General features: G+C 33.0%; 2 protein-coding genes across 2 annotated transcripts; one reads left to right on the plus strand and one right to left on the minus strand.

Annotated features, from left to right (window-relative positions):
• Positions 1–282: 282 nt before the first annotated feature.
• Positions 283–3,367, plus strand: LOC107609895 (tubulin beta chain). Its single transcript, XM_016311953.3, has 3 exons — positions 283–930; positions 2,066–2,335; positions 2,438–3,367. Exons 1-3 carry the CDS (start codon positions 531–533, stop codon positions 3,118–3,120), a joined length of 1,353 nt encoding a protein of 450 aa, XP_016167439.1. The 5' UTR covers positions 283–530; the 3' UTR covers positions 3,121–3,367.
• Positions 3,368–11,480: 8,113 nt separating this feature from the next.
• LOC107608013 (nucleolin) lies at positions 11,481–13,711 on the minus strand. Its single transcript, XM_016309906.3, has 4 exons — positions 13,365–13,711; positions 13,095–13,262; positions 12,912–12,982; positions 11,481–11,931 (listed from the first exon to the last, which is right to left on the minus strand). Exons 1-4 carry the CDS (start codon positions 13,617–13,619, stop codon positions 11,628–11,630), a joined length of 798 nt encoding a protein of 265 aa, XP_016165392.1. The 5' UTR covers positions 13,620–13,711; the 3' UTR covers positions 11,481–11,627.
• Positions 13,712–20,777: the final 7,066 nt, after the last annotated feature.

Here is a 20,777-nt window from a genome sequence, read left to right on the forward strand (position 1 = left end):
ACCTTTTTTTAGTTGCTTTTCCTTCATTGAGTCAGAGCGACAAAAATGAAATACTGATTTGCATGATGGGCTTTTTTTCTTTGGATCTCATACTGGGCTAAATTATACACTAGGTTATTGCTAAAAAAATTTTCATAAGTTGTTTGTTCGGTTTTACCGATGCACCGAAATTTTGTGCAATAATAGAATCCGCAACAATAAGAAAAAGTGGATGGGTGGGGCCAGGGGCTTAGATGGAGAAGGAAGAGAGAGAACGTGGGTGGGGTAGAAGTAATGAAGTATGCGTTGGGCATAGTTGGTGCCCGTACCATACCTTCAAGAATGAACGGCACACGACACCACACTTGAAAACAAAATATCCCGCCCTTCCATTATTACCATCCTATCCTCCTCCCATTCATTTTCTCCAATAAAAATCTCAAATCTTCTCTTCTCAATTCTCATTCACTCACTCACTCACTCACTCACTCTATCTCGTTCCTAATTCACCAAACCTAAATCTCTCTCTCAGAGAAGTAACCGCCACAGCAATGAGAGAGATCTTGCACGTGCAGGGAGGTCAATGTGGGAACCAAATCGGCTCCAAGTTCTGGGAGGTGATCTGCGACGAGCACGGCATCGATCCTACTGGAAAGTACAACGGCCAAGCCTCCTCCGATATCCAGCTCGAGAGGATCAATGTCTACTACAATGAAGCTTCTGGTGGAAGGTACGTTCCCAGGGCTGTGCTCATGGATCTTGAGCCTGGTACCATGGACAGCATCAGATCTGGTCCATACGGTAAGATCTTTCGACCTGATAACTTCGTCTTTGGCCAGTCCGGTGCCGGAAACAACTGGGCGAAAGGTCACTACACCGAAGGTGCTGAGTTGATTGACGCCGTTCTCGACGTCGTTCGCAAAGAGGCCGAGAACTGCGACTGCTTGCAAGGTACTTTCATTTCCTTCGCTGTGCTTCTCTGCTTTTAGCTCAGTTTCTCTGTCTTTTGTTTGAACGATCTTCACTATTAAGCTCCCTTGAATGTGATTCGTTTTGAGTAATGTGTGTGATACGATGTCCTTTTAGATTTGTTAAATTTCGATGTAGATATTTCTAGCCATTGTTATCGATGGATTTGCTTGATGTGAAAGTTTCATTTTATCAGTATAGTAATGCTCGAGAATTGATCTGGTAAGTTCTAACCGAGACTGTGAAATTCGACTACTAAGTTTGACTTAATCCGCAAAGAAATCGCTGAATTACTTATACGCCATAAACCATATTTCCTAGGTGTATTAATCATTTGTACTTGTTTGACAGAATGATAGAACACTTCTAAGAGATCCGATTCTCTTTTGTAGAATAAATTATTTTTGGCATTAATGAATACTATGGGGATCTTGATAAATGGACACCATGAATCGAAAGTAATTGCATCACAAATGACATCTCACTCGGCTTGTTTTCTGGATTGTTTATTCTCTATGTTATCCGTAGATCTATCACAAGAAAAGAAAAAGAAACAGAGCGAATAATAGTAGGTCCAGAACTGTTAGCATCAGTTTTTTTTTTTTTTTTTCCTGACATCTTTCCACTACAATAATTGGTACTCAATCATTTTTCTCAAGTTGGTGAGGCTGAGTTGTTAACATGGCCTCAGTTGTCAGGACTCGTAACAAGGGATGACCAGGGAGGGATCACATTATCTTTTTATGCTAGTGCATGGTTTGTTTCTTCTTCCATTAGTCTATTACCACTACTACAGTTTTTTTGTTCCATTGTCGAAAGAGGGTTCTTTTGTGTAAATAAACCATGGAACTAAGTTGGATGAATAATTAAATTAAAAGGAGTATGAAACAAACTGATCTGCCTCCGAAAAGAGTTAGAATTGAAATCCACTTGGAACTACATGATAAAGAGTTTATACTATGTCGAATGTGGAGATGTGGCTCAAACTCCGAACCTACTGCTAGAGATTCGTTATTCGAATTTTAATATTTTAATTTTGTTTGAGATTTCAGTATTTTTTTTGAACTTATGGATATCTGTTGCCCTTTATTCTAAATATAATATTTGATTTTATCAGGTTTTCAAGTTTGCCACTCGCTAGGAGGAGGCACTGGTTCTGGCATGGGAACACTTCTGATCTCGAAGATTAGGGAGGAATACCCAGATAGAATGATGCTCACAATCTCTGTTTTTCCATCTCCAAAGGTCTCAGACACTGTTGTGGAGCCATACAATGCAACTTTATCGATACACCAGTTGGTGGAAAATGCAGACGAATGCATGGTTCTTGATAATGAAGCACTTTATGACATTTGCTTCAGGACCTTGAAGCTCAGTACGCCAAGCTGTAAGTATTATCTCATCTGTTCCATATGCTTTAAAAGATTATGCATATAACCAAACAATAATAACCTCTGTTAATTTCTTTTCCTTCGTGGTGTACCTACAGTTGGTGATCTGAACCATCTGATTTCTGCAACTATGAGTGGGGTAACGTGCTGCTTAAGGTTCCCTGGTCAACTGAATTCTGACCTCAGGAAGCTGGCAGTCAATCTGATCCCATTCCCACGTCTTCACTTCTTCATGGTGGGGTTTGCGCCTCTCACATCTCGTGGGTCGCAGCAGTATGTCTCCCTCACTGTTCCAGAACTGACTCAGCAGATGTGGGACGCCAAAAATATGATGTGTGCTGCTGATCCTCGACATGGCCGTTACCTGACGGCTTCAGCAATGTTCAGGGGAAAGATGAGCACGAAAGAGGTGGATGAGCAAATGATCAATGTGCAGAACAAGAACTCGTCGTACTTCGTGGAATGGATTCCCAACAATGTGAAGTCCAGTGTGTGTGATATTCCACCCAAGAATCTGAAGATGTCGTCCACCTTTATTGGAAACTCGACATCAATTCAAGAGATGTTCAGGAGGGTCAGTGAGCAGTTCACGGCAATGTTCAGGCGCAAGGCTTTCTTGCACTGGTACACTGGGGAAGGAATGGACGAGATGGAGTTCACCGAAGCAGAGAGTAACATGAATGATCTAGTTGCGGAGTACCAGCAATACCAGGATGCAACAGCCGAGGATGAGGAGGAGGAGCTCTATGAAGATGATGGTGAAGAGGCCTATAACGAGTAGAATCAAGAATGTTTGCTACCTAAGAGATCATGTCTCCATTGTAGCCACCTAAATCAATATACAAAGCTTTACCGCTCATCGTATATCTACTGCCATATGCAATTCTGTATCTCCTTATATTTTTGCTGATTTACTCGTTCAAATGTATTACATTTCTGGCCTGTCAAACAAAGACAATAGTTTATTCATATATACTTCTATTTCGATTTAATAATATCAAGCATGCAAGTTCATTAGTTTGGTATCATTCCAATTCACATTGCATTTAGTAAACTTGTGGGATTCTGTCATCCTAAAATTGAAAGAAAAGCCACTCCCATGGTCTAGAGGAAGCCAAACTTGTACTTAGAAGTTAGAACCTCTCACCAGGCCAAAAGATGGGTATCCTTTATTTGTTGCTGTTCCATATTAAGATGTACAGTTTGGTGATGCTTGTGGGTCGCTAAAACATAACCGATTTAAAGATCGATATTCTACAAACAAATAGGTGAAAAACACCAGGTGAAACTACTGATTTGTTGGGCTGTTAATCATTAATTTTTTGAATTAAGAAATCATGCCCTAAAGTCTTGGATCCGTGTTTGTTAATAGTGGTTATTTAATAGAGTAATTAATAACAAGAAAATAGATATTTATAGTAAGAATTAGTAGGTTAATTAGCTGAAGCAGTAAAGGGTTGTATGAGTTTGTTAGTGAGTGGGAATACATATGCAAGTAACGTATAGTGTAAAATGTGAGTACTCATTGGTGATATGAATAGAGTGTTCATGGATCAGATTTGATTCGCATATCTGCAGTATTTATCTGAATTTGATTTAAAAATTGCGGATATCGATCCGATTCGTACACTAATAGGATCGGATTGCGAATTTTATGTAGGTATTTGCATATCTGACTTGTGTATCCGCAAAAATAAATAAATAAATAAGTAAATATTCTTTTTTTGTTTTATTTCATCTAATAATTATCATATATATTATATTATTTTATTTTTATTATTTAAAAAAAATATGTTTAACAATATTTTAAAAGTAAACATGTTTAAAAAGGTAAAAAAAATTATTTTTATTAATATTTTTTAATAAAAATAAACTTTTTAAAATATTTATATATTTTGCGGATATATCCGATATTCAATCCGCAAATGTGCGGATCAGATCCAAGCTTAAAAGTCGGGGATATTGGATCCGATGATTTTAGTGTGGATCGGATCGAGATTTATGCCAAATCCGATTCGATCCGATCCGCGTTCACCCCTAGATATAATGTTACTTGTTTAAGGTTTTGTTCTATCCATAGAAGTTTGACCGAGTTATAACATCTCCTCGCCAACCGCTGACGGATCCTTTGAGGAGCTATATGTCAACCTGAATGAGCACGATGAGATGGAACGTCTATAGAAGGCATTCTAACGCTCAAGTCAACATATCAGAATATCAAAAAAGAAAAGCTTAAGATATTAGAGTATTGTTCCAAATTGACCTGCCTTGCTTAGTATCACCTTCCTTGCTTATATAGGAGAGGGATTGAGTTTAATTGATGGAGTTCAGCATACTTTTCTGATTCTCGGTAGAATCTGTTACTGTGAATATTGCTATTTCACGTTTGGATTACTGTCTCGTTTATTTTGACTTAGTCTATATAGGTTCGTTATATCCGAGTTTGTTGCGTTTGTGGCAGAGGTGATAGGGATAGTGGCCAAATTATAATGTCCATATCATAGTTCCCAAGCTTAACTTGTTCCGATGTAAGGAGGTAGGTCGAGCTTTGTATACCTCGGCTACTTGTATAGCGTGTGTTGAGGGTATAAGCCCCTAAGCGCGACCGGTCATTGCTCATGGGGAATCAGAACAATTTTTTATTTCTCTCTCTTAATTAAAGTGGAGACGTTTCTTTTATCCACGATGAGTTAATGTATGTGACATGTGGTGTAAATTTCTATGTTCTCCTATCCTAATTAAAGTGGAGACATTTTTTCTATCCACGACGAGTTAATGTATGTGACATGTGGCGCAAATTTTGATGTTCTCCTATCTGTTAGATGAAAAGTATTGTGATAATTTTAAGTCAATGGCATGGATTTAATACAATGGTGAGCTAGAAGTGTAACTGTTTGGATTTTTGATTTGATGTCTTAATGGTCCTTTCGAACTTTCCCCAAGTTTTTATTTGTGGTTTTAGTGAGGTAATAGTTTTGTAATATTGGTGAAAAATATGAGTTAGAAAGGTAAGTTTTCTTTTCTCCTTTTTCGAGGGTTACCTGAAACTAGATTGTTTTTGGGCCTGAACGTGAGGTTCAAAGTCTTTTTGGGCATCGTTTGATTTTCGTTGATGTCGAGGTGTCGCTGTCTAAGTTTCTCGTGAGAAGGTGGGGGTGATACTTGCAAGGGATTCTAATACTTAAGTTAGTAAGAGTTTTAGACATGTTTTTAGTAGATTGGGTCCTGAATATACCTGAAGATGTTAGTGTATTTATAATAGAATAGATAACTACCTTTTAGTGTAGTTTCACCTTTGATGGTGGATAACCATTCTTTTTTTTCTTGGAACGTTGTTGACATCTCCTTTCTAAATGAGTGAGAGATATTTTAGGAGTTAGTTACTTATCTAGATAAGTAGGGTTGAACTGCTGTCGTCACGCTCGACCTATATGAAGTCAAATGGTTGTAGAGGAGGCCAGCTCTCTTGGGTGGACTTTGATTCATTTTGGGCCTGGCTATGCTTTTGGGTCAGGGTATGAACAGTGTCACTGCTTGAATCCGAGCTTGACAAGGTTGGCCTCAAGCATTTGTAGATCATGTTGCTTCCTTATGCGCTTAATAGATCGTGTCGGACACACCGACTTTTTGGGGACTAAGTCGGATACTCTATGTGTTTTTGTGAAAATTTTGAAACGTAATGTCTTTTTATTGTCTTTGTACGTTACTTCTGCAGTTACCTTGGTAACCATGTGTGCTATAAATGAGGGGGTAAAAAATTACTCCTTTGTCCCTAGCATCTTATAAATACCAAAATTCTTTCTCTTTCTTCATTTTTTATTCTTACCTTGGCATGGATTGAAATTAACCCTGATAAATGTAGAGCGGTCCTGAAAATGAAGAGTCCGACCTGTTTAAAGGAAGTTCAGCAGCTGAACGGCCGACTTGCAGCTCTGTCTAGGTTTTTAGCAGGATTAGCATTAAGATCCTTAGCACTTTTTGCCCTACTGAGAAAAGGATGCCAGTTCGAATGGACTTCTGAATGTGAAGAAGCCTTTCAGAAGTTCAAAAGGTTTCTAAGCATTAATACGGGAAGATGAGGTCGGGCAGCATCCTGTCTACTTCACAAGTAAGGTACTATAAGGCCTTGAACTAAGGTATCAAAAACTCGAGAAGTTCGCATCCGCCTTAGTCGTAGCATCTAGAAGGCTTCGGCCTTATTTTCAAACTCATACTATAAGAGTTCGGACGAACCAACCCATGAAGCAAATCCTTTAGAAAACGGATGTTGCGAGCATAATGGTTCAATGGCCTATAGAGTTATCCAAATTCGACTTGAAATACGAAAATCGGACAGCTATCAAAGCCCAATGCCTCACCGACTTCATGGCCGAATACGCAGGAGATCAATAGGAGGCCTTCACAACCTGGGAATTATACGTGGATGGCTCCTCCAACAAAGTCGGAAGTGGTGCAGGCATAATACTGGTTAATCAAGAAGGAACTCAAATAGAAGTCTCCTTGAAATTTGAATTTCCGGCCTCCAATAATCAGGCAGAATATGAAGCCCTTGATTACTGGGCTAAAGCTAGCCAAAGAAGTCAGAGTGACCAAAGTAGTAGCCTTCAGTGACTTTCAAGTCGTGATTTCTCAGATTAATGGAGAGTACTAGGCAAAAGATCCCAACATGAAGAGGTACTTGGAAAGAACACTCGAGCTTCTTAGGCAGTTCCTCGAAACGGAAGTCAGACACATAACAAGGGAGCTCAACAGCAGAGCCGATGCCTTTCCAAACTGGGAAGTACCAAGCCGGGAGGAAATAATAGAAGTCTGATATAAGAAACTCTCCAGGAACCTTCGGTCACAAAGGCAGATAACAGGCTGGACATCTTGCCAGTCTCCGGCCTAGTCCTCGGATGAATGACACCTCTGATTGAATACTTAAAATTTGACATCCTTCCCGAAGAACAAAAGGAGGCTCAAAAACTTATAAGGGAGGCTCAGAACTATACCTTGGTGCAAAATGTCCTTTATAGAAGAGGGATATCTAAACCATTGCTGAAGTGCGTCCCAACCTCTAAGACGGCAGAAGTCTTGGAAGAAATACACAATGGCATCTGCGGAAACCATCTCGGAGCTAGATCCCTAGCTAGGAAAGTAATCCGAGCCGGGTTCTTTTGGCTAACCCTACAAAGAGATGACATCGACTTTGTGAAAAAGTGTCAACCTTGTCAGATGCATGCAAATTTCCACGTCGCTCCCCCAGAAGAGCTCATTAGTGTGACTTCTCCATGGCCATTTGCAAAGTGGGGACTGAACCTACTCAGACCTTTCCCTCAAACGCCAGGAAAAGTAAAGTTTCTCATTGTGGGAGTAGATTACTTCACTAAGTGGATAGAAGCAGAGCCATTAGCTACTATTACGGCACAGAGAAGTCGAAAATTTTTGTATAGAAATATTACTACCCGATTTGGAGTCCCACACTCCATCCCAACTGATAATGGTACACAATTTACTGACTCTACATTCAGAAACTTGATGGCTAGCATGAAAATCAAGCATCAATTCACCTTGGTCGAGCATCCCCAAGCAAATGGACAAGCAGAGGCAGGCAATAAAATTATATTAGTAGGGTTAAGGAAAAGGCTTCAAGAAGCAAATGGAGCTTGGGCTGAAGAGCTTTCTCAGGTATTATAGGCCTACCGAACCACACCTCATTCAACTATTGGCAAAACACCTTTCCGACTTGCTTACGGCATCGAAGCCATGATCCCCATAGAGGTCAATGAGCAAAGCCTAGGGGTGAGATTTTACAATGAGGTCGGAAACGTCCAAGCACACAAAGAGGAGCTTGAATTGCTCCCAGAAATCCGAGAACAAGCCTAGATAAGAGAAGCAACGATAAAACAAAGGATGGCAACAAGGTACAACCAAAAGGTCATTCGAAGAAGCTTCGCCTCAGACGACTTAGTGCTCATCTGAAATGACATCGGAGTGAACAAGTCGGGAGAAGGAAAACTCGCTGCAAAATGGAAAGGACCCTACAAGATAGTTGAGGTCTTTGGAAAGGCTACTATAAAGTGTCCGATCTAGGAGGATCCGAGCTTCCAAGGTCATGGCACGCTTGCAATATGAAGAGATATTACAGCTAGAAGCGAACCTCGCTCCTTGATGTACTCTTTTTCCTGACTTCATGGTTTTTTCCCAAAAAGGGTTTTCCTGGATGGGGTTTTAATGAGGCATCAAAGCGAGGGCTAGTGGCAAAAAATTCAATCCTTTAGTAGCAAAATCACCCTTGTAAAGCCACAGTGCATTAGTAATAATATCTCTCTTCTAACTCTTTATCTTTCTCTTTAGAAATTCCATTATTACTCTATGATACGCACTGACTTAAGCTCGAAAAAGTACGAAAATTCGTTGACCAACCTAACATAGTTGGCTAGATAAAGCGACGAAGTACAGGTCGGTGTAAAGAGGTTATAAAATTCGATCATAAATAGCACATAAACAATATAGCTAACGACTTATAAGTCGGAAAGCCCAAGTAAAATAAAATGCATCACAAGAATAACCTAAGTCATGAAAACAATTCAATAAATTAAGTAAAATTGAACGTATAAGGTCCAAATAATGGAAGCTAAGAGATTCGAAGATTCTTTAAGAATTCAAAGGAAAAAGGATTCCTTGGAGAAACTTTTATCAAAATCACTCAAGAAAAAGTTTTCTCAAAAACTTTATTGAGCAGCGAAAACATTGTCCTCAGACAAACGTCTGAGCCTTCTCAAAAGCTTTACAAAACTAAAGCAGAAAAAGGTTTTACAAAAAGCTTCGACTACTCAACAAAGTTTTATCCTATAATAAAAAGAAGCTTCATAATAAACAAACTGTTGTTAAAAGACCCTATAAAAAGGACCAAGTGTCAAGGAACCACCAGCAAAATATACAAACAAATATAAAGAGTTCATAAAAAGGACCCACAAGTCGGGCCTTTAAAAATATCATCACTTGGGACCAAGAAGGGGGTTTGAATCATCGGCAGGAGAAGAGGTCGGTTCGGCCGCAGAAGTTGGAGGGGTCAGTGGGATCTCTTCAGCAACAGGAGCTGAAATCACCTCGGGAGCCGCAGAAGAAGACGTCATATCTACCTCACGGGGAGGGGATTCAATGATGCATTGCCCCACCGTCTTCAGCTCGGAATCAGTCTCGGGACGAGGAGGAAATACTATCTCACCATTAATGACCACCTTGTCGGGATGAAGAGGTGACAGGTCCAAGTCGGGAGCAATAACTCTGACCTGCTCCTTTAGGACCCTAAACACCTCTTCAGTCCCTTCAACAATAGAATCCTCTAAATCCTGATATCCCTCCCGAAGCTTCTCCACCTCCTTTTTCAAATCAATATTGGCCGAAAAGATCCTAACATAGTTCTGTTCAACCTTTTCCTTCAGACCCTCAGCCATTACACACTGGCCCATTAAATTTTTCTCCCTCTCCCGGGTCTGGGCGAGCTCTTCCTTCAGCCAGTCATTCTCCTCCTGCAACCTTTTTTCCTCCTCCTGATACATGACAATCCTCCCTTGAATATTTTCTAAAGATTGTTGAGTAGCACTCAAGGGAGTCTTGTTAAAAATATCAAGGAGGGAGGTGCAGACCCCAGCAGTCCGAATTCCTCCTCGGATTAAGATTTGAAGATGATTTCGGATAGCAGCATCATCCATAGGAAATTGTTTGTATGGAAGGATGTGCTTCCTAGTAAATTTTGGCCCGTCAAAGCCGGCGTCCCCGACACTAGAGGCACCGGTTTTCGAGGTCTTGCGTTTTCTCTTCTCAGGTTCCGAGGAGTAATGAACTGGGGGAGTAGGGGCATGAGGAGGAAGAGGAGGGAAAGGTATTTATGAGATACCAGGGGCATAATCGTAAAACGGTTCAATCATTAAAAGAACGCGCCGTTACCAATGTAACTGCCCCCCACATATAAATCCAAAAGCCAAACGGACGCGACGGTTGATTAGACGCGACGATTGAAAATTCAAAATCACTTCGGTGTCAAAACTAAAATCACGTCAGTTTTCCGACTTGAAAAGAAATATCGACTTAAGCGTCCCCGAGTTTAATTAATACTCGAATCCAACTCATAACTAAGATATCAGACTCGAGTAGGGCCACTGTTTAGACCCTGGTCTAAAACATAAGCCAGGCCCAATCAGGCTAAGAGGTCCAATCCAAAAAGATTGGCCTTCATCGTGTATCTGACCTCCACTAAGAAGTCGGGGTCGACACCTATAAGCAGTCAACACTTATCCAAGTGAATAACTGCTTTCTTAAATCTTTCACCCACTTCTAGAAGAGAGATCCCAACAACCCTAAGATAAAGGGACGGTTATCCACCATCAGAAATGAAACTACTTCAGCAGTGGTCATTGGTTCCTTCCCTATAAATACACTGACACTCTCAGGTAAACTTAAGTTCCAATACATTCAAAACCTGCTTAACCCCTTGCTAACTTAGACATCGGAGTGTGTTTGCAGGTACCACCCCCCATTCCTCAAAGCATACAACTCGACGGAAGCTCCCAAGCAGTAACAGCTCGGAAACCACCCACCTTCAACGTTTGGGCCTTTCATTCAAGTCCAATCATCCGGTTCTAGGTAAGCCTCGGAACAGTAGTGGATGATGGTGATGATGGTGGCTGAAAATGATATTGAGGAGAGAGGAGAGTTGGTCTAGTGGTGTTCTAGTTCATAAAGAGAAAGAGAGGAGAAAAGAGAAGAGGGGGCGATTTGTCTGATTAAATTGTTGCCTGACACATGTTGACTTAACAATCCACGTAGGTAAGATCCGTTAGCTCTAGACGGAGACATTACAGAAGGAACAGAAGGTCTTATGGAGTTAATCATTAACTTTTCTTAAGGAGCGGAAAAAAGTTTCGTAAACTTATTAGGAATGAAGTGAGGTTTCACTCTAAAAATAAAATTAAAAAACATCAAAATTAGCTCATAATCAATTGGTTCGCGTTCTAGTCAAACTTTCAAGTAATCATCAAATCATGTATTTGATGAACAACCAAAGATAGTTTTGGCAATTGACCGTATAGACTAATAATTAGTTACTAGAAACCCTTCCAATAAGGGAAAGGCTACATAAAACTATCAATTTGGCAATTGACAGTTAAGAAATCCTTCCAATATGAATGCTTCTACGAAGTCATAGATAACATCATCCACTTGAATACCTTACAAGTCTGAGATTAACCTAATCAATGGTGGTACAACTATGTAAGAATTGGATAAAATTCAACTAGAGCACAATTAATTTGTTTTCAATTTCTTAGCCTTAGAAGACAAAATATAGTCATCATCAGAGTCATCCTCAGAGCTTGCATCCTCAGCTTTCCGCTTCTTGGACTGCTTCCTTGTGGAGTTTGGGGTCTTCTTCTTAGCAGAAGGTACAGGGGAGGTTGGGCTTTTCTTCTTGACCGTGACGGATCGTGTGCTTCCCTTTGCTGGTACAGCTTTAACCGGAGAAGTGAGCTTCTGCTGCACAGCTTTCTTTTGCTTCTTTTCAAATATTTTCATTGCCACCTCTTTAGGAAGTAAGCCTGACTCCATCAACCTGCAGTTATATTCAATAAGAAATAAACAATTTGAATCCAAGATTCCAGATTAAAATGCAACACCAAACTCTTCAACATTACGCTAGGTCAAGTTCGCAGTAAGAGAGGGGGGGGGGGGGTTTGAAAGATAGTGATCAGTTCAACTGGATGGAAACTGTTGATATTGCAACTTTAAGGAACATTCTATGAATCTATGGAATCATTAATCTCTAGCAGGCAATAGCAAAAGAAAAACCAGATACACAAATGCCAATTTGCAGATGCATTAGCAGACATCCTACAACCAATTACTGGTTCTGGGTTCACAAATTAAAGGGGCAGTGCATGTTTATAAGTTTAGTTAAAATTAAACATACACGTCCTCCAAAATTTGACACGATTCAACCTGATCTAGAACACTACTAAGACAACCTTAAGATACTATGCTTTAAGGTCAGTATTCAAAGTTAGTTCATCACAATGACCCTTTATGAAGGATGCATGATTACTCAAGCACAATACTGGAGGGGGAAAGACAAGGAAAGCCTACCTCTTACCTTTTAAAATGGATTATCAATGGAACTGAAATTTATATTTCGTATAAAATATAAAATTATAACAATATTAAAGAGCATGGTGCTACTAATACAAACTCCAGTTGGTTGGCAAGGGTCTTGTATCTATCCTAATCTCGTATCACTTGATGACGCTGCAATTTTATAGGAATTCAGGCAAATGAGGCCCTAAATGAACTTGAAATTTCAGGAGTCTGAGACATTGCTATATATTCCAAATATAAATTGTGACAAAAATTTTAAAATTAGAAGCATTCTATGTATTTCTTGCATACACAGACACAGTTGATTCGTCAATTTCCTTTTCAACTCTATACCAATCTGTTGCTTAAAGGCAAAACTACACTATCAGTAGTGTCTCAAAGTTGCATATAAACAGTAATCTCCCACCCTTGACAAATCATGGTAAGGAAAGAAAAACTCACCAGACTTGTGACATTTCGCTTGTGGGAACTTGCTCATATAAACTCTCATAGAAAATCCTGAGAGGATCTTTCTGAAATTTCACAAGGAAACAAACACAACACACTGATTATACAAAACTGGAAAAGCTATAAGGAATAGGAGAATAAAGCATATATGTATAATGTATATAATTGTATATCTACCTCCTCAGGTGGATCTCGTTTCTGGCCAGGTAAATCATACACCTTTTTCTCTTTCTGCTTCTTCTTCTGTTGCTGCTGTGAAGCAGAAGAAGCAGCAGCATCTTCCCCTTTCTTCTTTGTCTTCTTAGTTTCTTCCTCCTTCACCTTCTTCCTTTTCTTCACTACTTCCTTCATCCCCAAAACAGTACACATTTTAAGAGAGTAAACAAAAATAAAAGAAGCAAAAATGGCCACATAAATTGTAGGAAGAAAGCTTCAATATTGAGAAACCTTGGAATTGTTGGAAGCTCTTTTGGCAATGGGCACGTCGTCGTCGTCGGAGTACTCTTCCTTCTTGGGTTTGGAGCGAGACACAGCAGCGGAAGGCTTAGGCTTGAGGGGTTTGAAAGAAGAATCATTGTCAGAATCTTCTTTCTTCACATTTTGAAGCTTGGAGGTTGTGGCTTTTTTGGAAGACGAAGAACTCTTATTGTTGCTGTGGTTGGCGTCCTCTTTCTTCCCCGGCTTCGATTCTTCAGACGGCATTCTTCCGGTGATGGTGGCAGCAGCGCCACACTTTCCCTTGAGCAATCGCAGCAGAGTTGGGGTTTCGAGCTCCAAAACTTTGCGTTTTGAATTTGTTTGACTTTGACTTATTACTGAATATAATTGGGCCCCTAACAAGGCCCACCATTTGACCCATCACACTTGGGGACTAGGTTTTTTTTTTTTTTTTTGAAAAAGAATGCAGAAGCATATTTAATCTATTTTATTATATAAAAATCGGATTTCTTCGCTCAACGACGGAGCTGACGTAACATGCTTTTGAAAATGTTTTCTGATTTATTTTTTTTAATTCTGTAAAACAAATCAATTATAACTAATTAATGATATCAATTAATTAATTTGATTAGACATTCAAATTTCATAATTAATTATATTAATTAATTAATTTAGTTAATTATATTAATTATTTGATTTGATTTGATTGGAGTAAATATCAAATTATTTTAGTAAATAATAAATATAATAACGAAATATATGAATTAATTTTATTAGTTTTTTTTGTCAATGTCATCTATTTATACGAAATCATAATGTGTTTTTTACTCTTTTCTTCTCTTTTTTTCTCTTTCTTTCTCTCTCTCTCTCTTGTGTTTAGGGTATAATTTTTGTAATTTATTTAATTTTTATTTCTTTTATCACTACTTATATATTTTATTTTTTTATAAATTTTAAAGATTTTTGTCTATTTTAGTTGCTCATTATTAGGCGCATATTTTTTCCAGTATTTAATTAACAAAAGAAATGTGTCTTTTTTAAGGTATTTTTAAATAATCTTACTATAATTTTGTTTTGTAATATTCTCTTTTATCATGTGTACTTCATGTGTTTAAGGAGTTGACTTAAAATTATAATATGATATATAAAATTATAGTATGATTTACAGTATGCTAAAATATTAGGACATTATCGTATAGATATTTTTGAATTTGTCCATTAAATTCAATCAAATAGGATCTTGAAAATTATGCAATTATGTAATTATTTATTTTTTCATATAATTATTGTATTAGTCATTTACATTAGTGAGATTATTTTTATTATTAATATTTATAAATATACTATTATCTGTATAATTAATTGAATCATCTTATTCGTTTAAGTTTAATTCTATTGAATTAATTATTCGAAGTGTAATCGCTATTTCTATTTTTAAAGATTTTTTAAATATTATTTTAAAAATTATAATAACATGATAATAGTTAAAAAAGGACAGATAGAACAAAAAATTTTTTAATGTGAAAATAGGGCAAAAAAATAAATTTATTTAATAACTTCTTCAAAATATATATGTTTCTTCTTTATAGATAATTATTATAAGGCATCAAAAACTCTAACAATTATTAAGAATAAATAATCGTTATAAAAACAATGCCAATTTAAATGATATACAAATAAATCATGCCAAACATAACATACAATTTAAAAGGGTTACTTATGAAAAAATATAATTTATAATATGTATTTTTTTACTATTTATTTCAAAAAAAATCTTAATTACTTGTGTGTGTGTGTAATTTACTTTTTTTTTATAAAATTCTACTTGTGATACTAATTCTTCTAATATGTGTGTGTGTAATTTACTTTTTTTTTTTTTATAAAATTCTACTTTGTGATGCTAATTCTTCTGATATGTTTTACTTTTTTTTTTTAATAAAATTCTACTTGTGATGCTAATTCTTCTAATGATGTAAATGCGGATAATTATATTTTTACTTTTTGATATAATCGATATATTATTAATAATGAATAATAATTAACCCCTTATATTTTCAATCAAAGCATTTTGACGATAGTTTTTATTTATTGATGTTAATGGTTGGTTGTTTCTTTAAAGTAAAATGCATTATAATTTTAGGTTATTTCATAATTAACAATAATGCTTGATTAATTTTTTAAAAATAAATTACATTATGATTTTATGTTATTTCACAATACATAATTACCGTTCATAATTCTAAATTACTCTAAATTTTCTATTTTCTATGGTTAGTAGTTAATCCTAAATTAAAAAGATTATGTTGAATTGTTGAATAGTCCAAGTATAATTGAGGTAGTTAATTTAGTTTATTTGTTTATTAATATATTTGATGGAAAGCATGAATGATAAATAAGACAAGAAAATAATTAAAAAAATAAAATATTAGTAATTACTTAAAATAAATAAAAAATAAGTTATAGTGTATTATTTTATTTAAATTATTAATAATTAGAAGAATAGAAGGTCAGTAATTATTTTAAATAGACATTTAATTCAGTTTTATGGTACTAATTTATTTGAATTGTTAATAAAATTTTATAATTTTTAAATTTATATCTATTCAATTTATGTATTTTATTTTATTTTACTTTAACAAAAAATTAAAACGTATCTTTTTAATTATTTTTTAGAAAGTATAGTGAAATGGGTTATATTAATTATAATTAATTATTTATAATTAAACTAATTGATTGTGTTAATTTGTAAGATGAATAATACATAATAAATAGTGTGAAATTAATTATAATAAGTTAATAATTAATAAAAAAAAACTTTTTTTATTGTCTTTTGATAACTACACATTTTTATTTATTCACTTTTTCTTTATCTCTTCTTTTCATATTTATTTCTTTTAATTTATTGAACCAAATCAAGTATACTAATTATTTGTATTAACTAATTAAGTATATTTTTTATGGACACTGTTAAATGTGTCCTTAGAGCATAGGCTAAAAATATTATTAAAAAATATATTTTATAAAAATTATAAAAAAATAAATATTTTTAAAATGTGTCCTTAAGAGACAAATTAACTAAATTATTTTTTAATTTAATGTGTTTGATTTATTCAACTGTATTAATTATAACTAATTAATTATATTTAATTTGATTTTATTAGAATAAATAATATTCTATCATTTAATATTTTATTTGATTCATTAAATTACATCAATCATAACTAATCAAATATTTAATTTAATTAGAATAGATATTAAATTATTTAAAATTTTGTTTGATTCATTAAACCACATAAATATTAAATAATTTAATAAATAATATATAAGGCAATGAAATAAATGAATTTATTTAATTTAATTTATTGTCATATATATAATAAAATGAGTATTAATTAATTGATAATTAAATAAAATGAGTATTAATTATTGAAAAGGTAACGAATTTATACTTTGTATTAATTAATAGATACTTAAATAAATTATTTAAAATGGTCACATATATTTTTTAATTGTTCTCTTATTAGTACGATCTAGTAAATAAAATGGGTATTAATCGTTGTAGTGAATGAATATTTATTATTTTTAAATGAATTCATTTAATTTATTTAAAAATATTGAAGGATTCCAATTCTATATGCTACCATTTTATTTTGTTATTAATGTATATATACTCCTATATTACATATTCTATTATTCTCATATTCTCAGATAATATTTTTAAATTTTCTTTAGTTTAATTTATTATTTTTAATCATCAGAATTTATTATTTTTAGTAATTATTTTTAGACATCAATTCAGTTTCTTTAATTCAATAATTCAACAATATATTTTAATTATATGTAATTAGAATGTTCTTTCTATCCCTTTTTTCTTTTTATTTTGTGCTTCGGGTGTAATGTTTGTAATTTTTTTATTTTTATTTTTTCTATCTTAATTTTACTAAATATTTTTATAATTTTTTATATCAATTTAATTTTTTTATGTATTTTGATTAATAGAATTATTTTTGTTAAAGATATTTTTAATTTGTTATAATATTTTTATAAAAGTTGATTAATAGTTTTTTCTTGAAATTTGTTTAATGAGATCGTATTTTAGAATGTATTTTATACTTTTTTTCTCTTTTTTTGGTACTTCCATTATAATCTTTGTAATTTCTTTATTTTGCCAAAATTTTCTATGATTTTATTTTATATATTATTTTAATGTATTTTGATTAATAGTTTTTAAGGGTGTTACTATTTTATAAAAATGATATAACTTGAATTTTGGTTATCTAGAAATTTACTAAGTGGCTAGAGTAGTTTCACGTCATGAACCAACAAATGCTAGCAATTAGAATGATAAAAAAGACTAGCCAATCTAGGATTAAATAGGGATCAGTAAAATTTTTATAAGTAAAAACATGTCCACGTAAAATAGACTAGAATGTGGCATAAGTACTCTCTTCAAAGAATCCATTAAATCCACGTGAATATAAATTGCTGATTTATCCTTTTATATATATTCATTTCTTAGATTTGGTAATCCTAATTTCTGTCTCCAATTTAAACTCTTTTTTTCTTTCTAGACTCATCCTTAGCCTTGGTTTTGTATCTACTCTTCCTCTAACTCACTTTTTCTGCCTCTTAAGTTCGTCATTATGTTGCTCAGTTTCGCTCTAAAATATTATATTATGTTATTATGTTGGAAGATGTTTTTATATTTTTTTAAATATTATTTTTTATAATGAATATATTATGAGTTGTGTTAAATTATATTGAATTGATTATTTTATTATTATTATTATATTATAGTTTTTTTTTTGTTATTTTTTTCAAAAATTTTCAAAGAATATCCATAAATAATTGTGGGTATTTGCATTCGCTAAGGGGATAATTAAATAGGGGGACTTGCAACGAAGATGGAGAGCGAACGGGGTTTTTTTTTTTTTTTAAATGGGAGCGAAGGACGGGAAAAGGGGTCCGCCGCCGTGCCCACACGAGTATCTATTACTATATCTAACTAACAACGAAAATTCAATTTGAGTCTATTTGAGATAGGACACGTGAACTTTATCTGCATCGGGTTTTAAGACAATCGAAAATATTTGGTAACCAAAGAAAATCAGCCAAAAACAACAATAACTTGCCTTATTTAGCATTTATTAATTGTTGCGACAATTAATTAATGCTAAATAAGGCAAATTTTGGCTGTTTTAATTTTTTGTTTACCTAGTATTACCCTAAGACAATGAACCTAATTCGGATGATTTAGGATCCTAACAATAGACCTAGGTTGATCTTACTCACTTAACTTAATATTTTGAGTCATTACTATAATAAATACTATACTATTAAATATGATTATATTTAGTATATATAAAAGTTAAGTATACTTACAATAGATTTTATAATCAAACTAAAAAAAATTCTAATTATCATTTTTTTAATTTTAAATATTATTTACTATCTTATTGAAAAAGTGAATAATAATAATCACTCACATAATTAAAATAGATCCTCCTAATATATACATGGCACTACATATATCAAGGATTATTATATGTGATAAATTATATCTTTATTTTTCTAAAGATAATTTATTTGTAAATTAACTAATCTTTATAATATATGATCTATTGTATAATTTTTCTTCTCTTAATATGAATAAATTGATGAATTTAATATATAAAATATCATTTATATTATTTAATATACGAAATAAGTAATTTAAGCCATTATCTATGACAATAAATATAATAGTACAAATACCTACATATTTATTAGTATTAAAAAATATACAAATAATATAAACATGATTTTTTGGTAGAAAAACAATAAAAGTTATTAATTAAGTTAATTACATAATAAAAAATTATGAATAATTTTTTAAATAATAATAAAAAATAAGATCACTATTTTCACATATTACAAAATTTATAAAAAAAAATTTAAACAATAAATCAATCCTCAATAAATTATATATTAGCTCTGTTAAAAAAATTAAATGATATATTAGATATTATTATTTGTGTACTAATATAAATATATATATATATATATATATATATATATATATATATATTATCAATTATTAAGTTATAATTAATTTCTAACTCAATTTTTGGTAATTAAAATTTAAATGATTGAAATTATTAAATGCTGAATATTTTGCAGCTAACTAATTTTGTTTTTGTTATTAAAATTTTAAAAAAGGTGAGTTGTTAATCAATTTTGAATTCAAATTTAAATTTAAATTTATGTAAGAAAATATTTTGAATTTTTTTCACTAACCAGAATTAATTTTGAAATAGAAACTTATTTTGTATATCATATTATAAAATAGTATAGTTATTCATTTTTTCTTTAATGGCAATTATTGTCAAATAAAATGATATAAAAATGGAGAAAAATATATTCTAATCTAGAAATAATAATTCATTTTTTATTAGAATAAATTATATATTGAATAACAAAAGTTATTATAGTTTTTTTTACACAAATTAATATACTCAACCACGGTGTTTTGGTAATATTACCAAAAAATATTAATCAATCTAATAGCTTTTGTAATGACATAAGTTTATAAGTTTAAAAGCTTGAAAATCATGTCATAAAATATAAAATTTTAACCAGTAATAACGTTGATCATATTGTTTGACTTCCTGAATGAATATCATACTAATAAATAAAACTGTCACAGTTAAATTTTAACAAAGGCAAATCTCCATAAGTATTGCTATCGTCAATGAGTATTGTTCTACTTTCAAGACAAATACTATTTTCTTTCACTGTATTTTCCAATTCGACAGGTCGAGAACTAATCCTCCACGGATTGAAACTCCATTTATTGAGGGTCTGTCGTATTGTTACATACACAAGGTGGAATTCAAAACTCTAATACTTACTTAGGTAGACGAGTAAGATAATCACTCAATTAATCCAAAACAGTTAAGATAAATACTAATTATTTTTAATATTTTTAACATTAAAAATAATTAAACTTTGATTTTAATTATAACTTTATAAAATATTTATAATAATAATTATTATATATATTTTTTGTTTAATCTCTTTTAATAAAAAAATTTATATATTTTTATTAATTATCCCGTACAATGTGCGGGGGACTGTACGGGAACATGCACTAGGTAATTTAATATTTTAAATTTTTTTGTAGTAACTACATAACTACTGATGAATGATGATCATTCGTTATCATGACTCTAGTTTAATTGAAAATATAGATAATTAATATTTTTATTTTTATTTTTATTTTTATTTTTTTATATTTGAACTAACATTAAATAATTTTTTATTTTTTACTAAAATGATTGATCTTTTAATATTCTCTGATTTAATTTGGCCAAAAAGAATTATGAGTATGAGTATGAACAAAGTGTGCTTATTATTCTTCTTCTAAAATAGACGGGTACAAGT

Source organism: Arachis ipaensis, chromosome B7, assembly GCF_059453495.1.
Source record: "Arachis ipaensis isolate K30076 ecotype BB chromosome B7, ASM5945349v1, whole genome shotgun sequence".
Taxonomy (NCBI): Eukaryota; Viridiplantae; Streptophyta; class Magnoliopsida; order Fabales; family Fabaceae; genus Arachis; species Arachis ipaensis.